At 50.7% G+C, this 11148-nt stretch overlaps 1 protein-coding gene across 1 annotated transcript; it reads left to right on the forward strand.

Moving 5' to 3' along the window:
- Positions 1-882: 882 nt before the first annotated feature.
- Positions 883-8621, forward strand: GNPNAT1 (glucosamine-phosphate N-acetyltransferase 1). Its single transcript, XM_059475257.1, has 6 exons — positions 883-931; positions 3246-3431; positions 4115-4177; positions 5887-6014; positions 6590-6651; positions 6878-8621. The coding sequence occupies exons 2-6, from the start codon at positions 3260-3262 to the stop codon at positions 7023-7025; spliced, it is 573 nt and encodes a 190-aa protein (XP_059331240.1). The 5' UTR covers positions 883-931; positions 3246-3259; the 3' UTR covers positions 7026-8621.
- The last annotated feature ends 2527 nt before the right edge of the window (positions 8622-11148 follow it).

Here is an 11148-nt window from a genome sequence, read left to right on the forward strand (position 1 = left end):
TGATCCCAAAGTTGGGTTTTTTTATTAAAAATGAATTTGAACTCTTACTCATGGAGTCTGTCAGCCTTGGACGCTGAACAAGGCCCGTCCCAGCACAGGCCTTGTCCAAGCAGAGCAATGGAGCCTCCAAAAAAATCCCACGGAGATAAAAATGATCAAAGTGAGGGTCTGGAGGGACAGAACAAGAGGCAATGGCTTTAAATTGGAATAGGGTGGGTTTAGATGGGATATTAGGGAGGAATTCTTCCCTGTGAGGGTGGTGAGGCACAGGGCGCCCAGAGCAGCTGTGGCTGTCCCTGAATGTCTGGAAGCATCCAAGGCCAGGGCTTGGAGCAGCCTGGGATAGTGGAAGGTGTCCCTGCCATGGCAGGAGCTGGAACAAGATCATCTCTAAAGGTCCTTTCCCACTCAGCCCAGTTTGGAATTCCACATGCCCCAGCCTCGGCATTCCTGAGGGGGTGCAAGGAGTGTGTGTTTGTGTCGTGCCTCGCTGCCTTCACCCTTCCCCTCGCAGAGCCCACTGGGCCTTCTGTGACGGTGAAAAGACCCTTCAGGCAGCGGGAAGAGCGGCAGAAGCACCAACCCCAGACGAGACTCTCCATCGATACACGGCACCGTCCGCCATCTTGGCGGCGCCCTGAGGGGGGCGGGAGGGGCGTGGCCTCTCTGAGGGAAGGGGCGTGCCCACAGCGCTCCCGCCCAATCCGCGCGAGGGAGCGCGCCGGCCCTAAAGGTCGCGAGGCCGGCTGAGGGACGGAGTGGAGGCGCGGCCGGAGGGCGGAGCTCGGCGGCGATTGGCTGCTGTTGGCTGCGGTCGGCTGCGATTGGCTGAGCTCGGGAGGGCGGGCGCGCGCGCGCGCCGGGCCCGGCATGGCCCCGCCCACCGGTTGCCACGTCCGTGCGGCGCGTGCGGCGGGGCCGGCGCGCGCGGGTGAGTGCGGGCAGCGGGGCCCTGAGGGGCTGAGGGAGGGATGGGGGGGATCGGAGCCCCCACTCTGAGGGGTCGGGCTGGGCACGGGTCCCACCCCCGGGGGGCTGCTGCAGCTCAGGGGCGCTGTGGGGACACCACCGAGGGGCTCTGCGTGTGTGCGGGGTTGATATGAGCGCCCCGAAGGTCTGTGTGTGCGAGGCAGCGGCATGCACCGCCACCGAGGGGCTGCGGATGGAGTGAGGGCTGCCCTCAGCACGGCGTGTGTGAGTTGAGGGGCTGGTTTGGGGAAGGGTTCTACCCCCGAGGGGCAGCTTGAGCTGTAGGGACCCCCCGAGACACCGTGTGAGGGGTGAGGGGGTGTGGGACCCCCCGAGGTTGTGTGTGAGGTGTGGAGACCCCCCCAAGGGGCTGCGTGTTGAGGGGATCCCCTCACGGCGCCATGTGTGAGGTGAGGGAGCCCCTGGAGAGGTTGGTGTGTCCCAAGGGGCTGCTCCGGCTGAGGAAAGCCCTGGGGACCCTCCAGGGGCACAGCTGGGCTCTGTCACCCCGTCCCCAAATCTGGGGGCTGGTAGAGCTCTGGCCTGGCACCCACTGACCCTCCCAGGGGTTTGGGGGTGTCCCCGGGATGGCAGCTCAGCTCAGGGGGTCCCTGGTCATACCCTGCTCCCAACACTTGTGGGGATCCTGGGATGCTCCAGGAGAACTTCAGCTGGGCACCAGGACAACTCACAGACCTGAGCTCTTCTTCTCTGTACCTTAATAATTTTTTTTCATTTTTGACATTATCCCAAGTCATATTCCTGCCTCCAGAAAATGAGCATAACTTGTAACCCCATCCTGCTCCAGCTGTGCCGGAAGTAGTTGGGAAAGTGACTCTGAGTTGGTCACTGATTGCTCATAGAGCACTGAAAATTTGATTTTCTCTTTGTGCTTTTCCCTGGGTGTGCTGTAACCCTGAGCTGGAGTTTGAGGTCTGCTTTATTCTGTACAGACACTGTTGGAATGTTGATGTGGACACTTGGGAATTCTGACAGGAAAAGTGACATTGGGCTGGTTGAGCTGGAGGAACAGAGAAATCTGTGGGAATGTTTCTCTTTGCAGTTCATCTCTCCCGCTGTTTCATTTTGAAAATTCACACGGGATGAGAGTTTGTGTTGCTGTTGAATTGCTGGAACAGCAAATGTTTTTACTTTCATATGCAGAATTAGGGTGAGAGCTGGGATTCAAAGGCCAGTGTGTACCAGCAGGTGGCATTAAAAAAATTATGGGTTTTTTTTTTTTTTTTAGTGAAGAACTTTCAGTTGGGTTTCTACAGCCACTTTCACTTTTGAGGCTTATTACACTGTGATGCCTCACAGCAAACATTCTGTTCTTTCTTTGGGCTGTCAGGTGTGTTATTTTAAAAAGTGCCATCCCAAACACTTTTTTTCTTTCTGCTGTTTGGCCTGACCAGTAGTGTGTGACTGCTCTATTCATGGTGCAGCCAAGGCAATCTGTAGATTTATAAAGAAATGAGAAGTTTTCATGAGCTCTGCTTATCCCAGAACCCTGACCAGGTATTCCACAGGGGACAGAATAAGAATTATTTTCCTTTATCATAGGATTTAACATAGGATTCCAGAATTGGAAGGGACCTTAAAGCCCATCTCACTGCACCCCCTGCCATGAGCAGGGACACCTTCCACTGTCCCAGGTGGCTCCAAGCCCTGTCCAGCCTTGACTGCAATAAGGAGAATGCCTCCCTTTGTCACCCAGAATCACCCAGTCTCTTCAATCATTAACAGGTGTCTCACTGTCACCTTGGCCCTGTTTCCTGGCCACTGTGGGGCTGTGCTTGGCAGCTGGGCTCTGCAAACACCCACAGCAAACAGGAGGGGCAGGCTGGGCTGTGGCTGTGCCACCACCCCTGTGGGACGTGGCACCTTGTGCCCCACAGATGCAATACTTGTGGGGTGGGACTGCCTGGGAAAAAAATGCAGGTTTGAAATAAATTGAGTAGGAGTGCAGCTGGTGTCTGGACAGGTTGTTGAGAGGTTTTGTGGGAGTGATGCTTTGCTTCCCACAGGGCTGTGGAGGTGAATCCCCTCTCTGAGGTGCTGTTTATCCTGGGCTGTCCCAGCACAAACACACCAGCTCTGTGTGCACACCCTGCTGAAGGCTGAGCAGATGAAGTGAACAGCAGTGTGTTCACCTTCCTGGAAATCCCTGAGGCACACCCCATGGCATGCTCAGGGGGAAAGGCTTATTTAGAGATTGAACCATGCCAGAACAGCTTGTTTAGAGATTAACCCATGCCTGACCTGTTCCATTGCAGGTCTGTTTGCAGCCATGATGCCCGTGGCCACCGTCATGCCCGATGACACGCCCATGTTCGACCCCAGGATCCTGCAGGAACTGGACTGGAGTGAGAACACCACCACCTTTTCTCCTGCTATTTCTCCACTGGATCCAGGGGATGGGCTGGTCCTGAGGCCACTTTGCACAGCTGATGTAAATCGAGGTAGGATCCTGGTTTGTTATTGCCAGAAATGACACTGAGTTGGTAACTTGTGTTTCTGGAGTTCTCAGTGGATTGGGATGGCTCATTTTCCCTGATTGGGGTTATTTTTATCAGTAAACAATTTGATGGAATTTTAGGACATCCTGAGTTGCAGGAGACCCACAGGGATCATTGAGTCCAGCCCCTGAACCTGCCCCCCTGAGCCTTGTCCTAACATCCCTTGGGGCTGTGACCACGTCCTGGTTTGTCCTGTGTGACCACACCCCTGAACTTGAGCTTTTTGGTGCTGTATTGGGTAACCCTGAAAATTTGGTTTACTGTTTTAATCTTAAAATTCAAGTAAAATCTTCCAAATAATCCACAAGTTCCCATTCCCCATGGTTTTGGAGAGGGAGCACAGTTGTTGATACTGTAGCCTTTAACACCAAAACAACATGAACAAACATCTTGGTGCATGAATTCTCCTTAATTTCTGAATTTGGATAAAAATGTTGCTTTGGACTCATTATTCCAGCTCACTTGAGCTTTGGCCAATCTTTCACCATTTTTCCATCCATTGTGATGTGCTGGTGCCATGGTCCCTCTCCACACAGCTGTGCTGGATTGTTCCTTGCTGTTTGGAGCTGGTTGTGTGTCTGTCCCTCACTGAGAGTTGTTTTTGTTTTCCCCTCCTTTCCTGCCAGGCTTTTTTAAGGTTCTGGGTCAGCTGACAGAAACAGGAGTGGTGAGCCCGGAGCAGTTCATCAGTGAGTACCTCATCATTCCTTGGCTTTCCACAGGGAATCAAAGGATGCTGACAGACAGCAGAGCTGCTCAGGTGTGAGGCTGCTGGTGCCAGAGGGAGGGATGAGTTCAGCTCCCCTTGGCACTCAGCCTTGCATCCAGCTGCAGCCATGCCCAAGGGCTGCTCAAATTGCTGCCTAAATTGTGGAACTGGTTTTTAGACTGAGCTTTAGATAGCTGGAGGATGGATTATTTGGGTTGCTCCAAGCCCCTCCAGGCTGGACTGGAACACTCTGCAGGATGGGGCAGCCACAGCTGCTCTGGGCACCCTGTGCCAGCCCCTCATCACCCTCCCAGGGAAGAATTCCTTCCCAGTATCCCATCCCTCCCTGCCCTTCCAGTGGGAAGCCATCCCCTGGTGCTGTCCCTCCAGCCCTTGACCAAAATCCCTCTCCAGCTTTCTTTGAACCTTCTTTAGATCCTCTGTAAATCCTGCTCCTGGGCCAGACAGGCAGAGGGGAGGCAGCTCAGGGAGTCACAGGATCTGAGGCAAAGCCAGCACAATCCCTGTCCCCAGGTGTCACATCCTCACAGCTTTTGAATCCCTCCAGGGATGGGGACTCCACCCCTGCCCTGGGCAGCAGTGCCAGGGCTGGACAAACCTTTCCATGAGATTCTTCCCTGTGAGGGTGGGCAGCCCTGTGGGATCTCAGCACCTCAGGACGGAGGTGCAGAGAGGCCGAGACCACCCTTGGGGGGCTCGGGAGTCCTGGAATGTTGTCAGAAGTGTCTGGTGGCTGGACTTTGATCCTACACAGGAAATGACACCTGTATGAGGACTGGGAGGAATTCACTGGGTGAATGGTGAAGGGATAAGTTAGTTAAAGTGTAAAACACAGGGTTTAGGATTTTGGTACAGGGGGGTCTAAAGAAGTAAGATGGAGGAATTGGGGCGTGTCCTGTCCTTCTTCTTCTTCTTCTTGGCCTCCATCTTCTGTGGTGATGGTGGCACTTTGGGATTGGTTATTACTAAAAGTGCACCGGTTAATAAGGGTAAAAGGTATTGGAGAAAAATGATAAATATTGTACACGTAACTTCGGGTATAAAGATAAGTGACCGCCCGGGGGCTCTCAGTGTGCCCATGGCTGGCTTGCTGTGCAGACCTCTGTCGGGCTGAAAGAAAATCTTTTAGATAAACAATTAATAAACACCGAGACCGAGACAAGATCAGAAGTGTCTCCTCGTCCTTTGAAGCGTCGGCTCTTCAAGGCCATCCCTGGGCCTTTCCAGGCCACCTAAACAGCACAGAAAACTTACACAGCCCTGGCACAGGTGCCCAGAGAAGCTGTGGCTGCTCCTGGATCCATGGAGGTGTCCAAGACAGGGGCTTGGAGCAGCCTGGGACGGTGGGAGGTGTCCCTGCCCATGAAGGGGGTGGCACTGGATGGGCTTTAAGCTCCTTCCAGCCCAGAGCATTCCATGGTTGGATACTGTAGTGCCCATGTGCAGAGCAGCTCAGCAAGGATGGTTCTCTGGGAAAATAAGGAATTTGTGTAATTCTTGCTTTTTCACGGGTTCATCTGACTCTGGGGCATTCATTTTCTGGACTCTTGTGTGCATCATCCCTGTGATCCCCCAGTGATTTGCAGTCAGACACTGCTGCAAGGATCAGATTGAACTGCAGTTTCCTGTGAGCCTGAGTTGCCTTTGCACACTGTGCCTCTCCCACAGAAACCTTTGAGCACATGAAGAGGTCTGGGGATTACTACGTGACCGTGGTGGAGGACACCAACCTGGGCCAGATTGTTGCCACAGCAACGCTGGTTATAGAGCATAAATTCACCCACTCCTGTGCCAAGGTAAATCTGCAGCTGGGAAGGGAGGAAAACATCCTGGCCCTGACTCTGGGAGTGTGGGTTTCATGGTGTTACTGGGTGGTGACAGCCTCAGGTTGTATCAGGGGAGGTTTGGGTTGGATATTGGGGTAAATTTCCGTGTGGAAAAGGTCCAGGCCTGTACAGGCTGCCCAGGGCAGGGGTGGAATCCCCATCCCTGGAGGGATTTAAAATCATGTGGATGTGGCACTTGGGGACAGGGGGCAGCGATGGCCTTGGCAGTGCTGGGGAACAGTTGGGCTCGATGGTCTTGAAGGGCTTTTCCAACCTTAAAAATGGAAATATTTTAAAAATACATTTTAAAATATCAAGTATTTTGTGTATTTAAAAAATACATCACACCCTTGAGTGCTGAGCTGGTAGCAAAAGGAGGCTTTGGCTTTTGCTGAGGGAAAGGAGCCCTTGGGGATCTTTCCCGTTGTCCCTTGGGAGGAGGCAGAGTGGCTGTGGCAGAGCAGGGGGCTGAGGATCCCCGTGCTGGGAGCACAGGGGGCTGCAGGGGCAGCTGCAGGGCTGACAAACAATGTCTGTGCTTCCAGAGAGGCAGGATAGAGGATGTGGTGGTCAGCGGGGAGTGCAGGGGGAAGCAGCTCGGAAAACTGTGAGTATTCCCCACCTGTGCCCTTCAGCAATCCCTTCACACCTCACACCTTCCTGCCAAGCACCTGGGGAGGGTTCAGCCAGCTGGGATCACCAGCTGGGCATGAAATGATCTGCAGGAGAACACAGAGAGTGCTGTGAGCCCTCAGTGTTGTGCCTGTGATAACAAAACTCATTGAATATTCACCGACCCTGCATTTAACTGCTGATTTTTTATCTTTTTCCAGATTAACGTCCACCCTCACCTTGCTAAGTAAGAGACTGAACTGTTACAAAATCACTTTGGAGTGTCTGCCCAAAAATGTGGATTTCTACAAGAAGTTTGGCTACTTGGTATCTGATGAGAACTACATGTTTCAACGGTTCTTTAATTAACAATTCGAGGTGTTCTGGGTTCTTTTTTTTCTTGGAAAGACTGTTGGTGGAGGAGCTTGTGCTGCAAACATTCTCTCCGTGGAAAATTTCTATAGTTTATTGCTGCAGATATAACAATCCCTATAAATAATGAACATCAAATGTGTAAATCTTGGGGGAAAAAAATGACTGAGGTTTTAGAAAGAGTCCTTTGGGTTAGAAAATAAGTTTAGAACTAATTTTTACTACTGTTGAGTCGAGGTGAAGCTTTTCTGTTCTAGCTGAGTTACAAAGGACTCCTTAAAGAGATGGTTTTTAACCAAAGGTCTATATTTTTATCTCAAATTTTTTCTTGCATTGTATTTTTCTAAAGGTTTGTGCTTCTTTTTCTCAGTAGCCCAAGGACAGCCCTGGGACTGTCCTGGCTGTGCTGATGGAAGGATGATGTAGCTGGGGAAGGGATGAGGCTTCTCTTATGCAGAATCAGTGACACAGAACAGGCCTTGGTTCTGGATTTTTCCATGACACCTCATGGAAGTGCTGGTGAAGTTTCCTAGGCTCTGTTTTCCAAGATTGGATTTGTTACTGTTGGTGCAGGTTGGGGAGAATCCTTCCAGGCTGTGCTGAAAATGGATGTGTGCTTCTCACTGCAGGGCTCCTGCACTTTAGCTGATAACTTGGTTTTCAGGATAATTACTTTGTTTTTCTGACATGAAAACCCCAAATGTGGTTTGCAACAGGGCAGAGGTAACTGGGAAACTGGAGTGTGTGAAGGAGTATATCCCACAGGGAGTGGGGTTCTGGCTGTAAATCACTGGGAAGGGGACTGGGATGGCAGAATCAGCCCAGAACAGCCCCAGAGCCACCTCCAGGGCCTGAAAAGGAGGGAGAGGGATTTTTGTATGGGCAGGACACAGGGAATGGCTCCCACTGCCAGAGGGCAGGGATGGATGGGATTTTGGGAAGGAATTGTTCCCTGGGAGGGTGGGCAGGCCCTGGCACAGGTGCCCGGAGCAGCTGTGGCTGCCCCTGGATCCCTGGCAGTGCCCAAGGCCAGGCTGGACAGGGCTGGGAGCACCTGGGAGAGTGGAAGGTGTCCCTGTTGGAATGAGATGAATTTAAGGTCCCTTCCAACCCAAACCACTCTGGGATTTACTGAACACCCCTGGATGTGCAGAGGGCCAGCAGGGATTTGCACCTGTGGCACAGCCAAGCAGGAGAGAAATCCCCTCCTTTCCCAAGGGATTGCTGTTCCTGCTGTGGAGCTTCCCTGGTGCTGCAGGACTGGATCCATGATTTGAGCACTTTGGCCAGGGGTGAAAAGCAAAGAACATCCCCAGGGCTGTTGCCAACAGTGGTGCTTTGTGTGGGGAGTGACAAATGGCACAGCATGAACAGGGCATTGTCCCCAGGCAGGGTTGTTTGTGGGCAGCCAGGCCTTGCACACTGTCCTGCTTTGTGCTCTGGAGAGCAGCTCTACAGTGCTGGGGGCTCTGCTTGATCTTCCTGAGGGTTCTCCACTCCATCCAGTGTCTCCTTGGTGATGTCTGCTTTATTTATTGATTATTTTTTTAAAGAATATCTTTGTTTAAGCTGAATAAATGATTGCCACCTGTATCTGGACTGTTTTTCATGGAGTGAGGATGTGCTTGGTGAGCAGCAGCAGCTGCTGCAGGTACCTGTTCCCCTTCCCTGGGCTGAAAAGAACACTTTTAGCAGTTCCATGTGGATTTCTGTCCCAAGAGAAAGCAGATGAGCATCTGCATGGCTCAAGCCCTGACTCTCATTCTGTAAAGCAGCTCCTGCTTTCTGCTGGCCCAAGTGACTGGGGTGGATTTTCTGGCCTTTCCCAGCTGTAATTAATTCAGAATTTCCAGGATGGAAAGTGGATTATTTGAATTCCACGGTATCTCCACCATGTAAAGAGCCCCAGGCCCTCATGAAGAGTTAATGAGAAGATCAGAGTGAGGAGCAGGGGCTGTGGCCCCGCTCAGATCATTGTCACACAGATGAATGGGGCTGAAAGCACAACGGGCACAGCCCCCTCAGGGCAGCTGAAGGGCTCTTGGTTCCTCCCAGAGGTGACAAACAGCAGCTGGAGAGCTGCAAGTGCCCAGCCTGGGGACAAGGGAGGTGCCACTGCGGGCTCAGGTGTGCCCCAGGGCCACCACAGCCACACAGGGACACTGCCACAAGTGCCAGCCGTGCATGGCCCCGGGGACAGGGAAATGCAGCAGCCCTGAATTTACCCCCAGTGCAAAGGGCTGAGGAGGGAAGAGCAAGGGCCCTGTGTATTTATTATGTGTACATAAAAACAGATCTAAAATATTGACATAAATATGTATAGTATATACGTATAGAAAATCTATCTATGGATATTTTATGCATATATAAAATGTGTATATGGATATTTTATGTATATATAAAATCTATATTGACAGATTAATAATATATATACATATTTTTATATATACATACATATATATCTAAAGATACTCTATCCATATACACATATATATACAGACATACATATATATACATATATGTACACATATATACACACATATACACATGTATATACATATATAAATATATATACATATATATACATGCATATATATATACATATATATATAGATACACACATGCATATATATATACATATATAAAATCAACCATGACCTTGAGGCAAGCAGCAAACCTTTCATAAATGTCTTTTCCCTGGCCCACAAAGGCATCTGATTACCTCTGTTTTAGATATACTTAATTATATATATTTATATAGAGTTCTTTATATAAACATATAATAATACAAATTATATATATATATATAAAACCAGCAGTATTTGGACACAGTGTTGATTAATACTGGAGAACCCCAGACTGCTTTGTGCTGGAAGAGACCTCAAAGCCCATCTCATTCCAGCCCTTGCCATGGACAGGGCCACTTCCACTGCCCCAGTTTGCTCCAAGCCTTGTCCAGCATTGCCTGGAACACTTTTATTTTTGGCAGAACCAGCCCTAACAGCACTACCAGCTTCTCCAGAGGTTGAATTTTACATCTTCCCTGTGATTTTAATTTTTTGGCTGGGACCTTTCCCACCCTGAGGAGGAGATCTCCAGTTCCTTCACTCTGCTTCCCCTAAGCTGGAAAAGGCAATTTCAGCACCTCAATCAAGAGCTGTGGATTCCCAAAGATTTGAGTGTTGCAATTTTATGTTTGAACCTGGGAAATAAAAATAATTCACCCTCCACTTCTTCCAGTCCAATTCCTGCCTTTAGTTCAACCCCGAAACCCAAATGTTGAAACAAAACCTTCCTGGCAGTGAAACTACAGCAGACAGACAGGGGAAGCTTTAAATAGATGGCTTAGTAATAGATCTGAGGAAAATGAAATCTCAGAATCCCCTGGGCTCTGACAGGCAGACAGAGCAGAATGACTGTAAAAGGCACCAGGAGGGGGCAATGCCAGGAAAAAACCTGGATTGATGAGAAACCCTTAGTCATGGAGCTTGCCAGGAGCAGGGAGTGTTCCCAGCACCCCAGAGAGAACAGACATGGACCAGGCTGGGGCTGAATCAGTGCTTCCATCTGTGCTCCATCCCTCCCCTTCCCAGGGACTGCAACTGAGGGGATTTGATGCCTCCCAGCCCAGCTCCAGGCTGGCAGTGCCTGGGGAGCTGCAAAGGCCAGGAATGCATTTCCCAACAGCCCCAGAGCATTCCTGCATGGAGGGACAAGTTCAGAACAGGAACAAACCCTGTGCACCTGCAAACCAGCACTGGGCACTGGCACAGGAGAGAAATCACTTCCTTCTCTCCAGCTGAGAAGCTCCTACCTAAACCATCACACCATTTTTTGCAGGTTTTTTACCCCCTTGAAGGCATTACTGTGCTCCATCACTGCTATCAGGGTAGCAGCAGGACCAGCAATGTGCTGCTGGATGCTCTGATCCCCAAATCCTGAGCCCATTTTTCCCTGTTAAGTTTGATCCTGCTTCCCAAGCTCAGACTTCCCAAACACACACATTTTTCTAACAGCCTTGCTGGGTCCCCACAGTGCTCCCAAATCATTCCAGCCCTGGCTTTTAGGCAACAAACATTGGGAAATAAAGCAGATGCAGAAGCAGGACTGTGCTTGCACA

This window comes from Ammospiza nelsoni, chromosome 6 (genome assembly GCF_027579445.1).
Source record: "Ammospiza nelsoni isolate bAmmNel1 chromosome 6, bAmmNel1.pri, whole genome shotgun sequence".
Classification (NCBI taxonomy): domain Eukaryota; kingdom Metazoa; phylum Chordata; class Aves; order Passeriformes; family Passerellidae; genus Ammospiza; species Ammospiza nelsoni.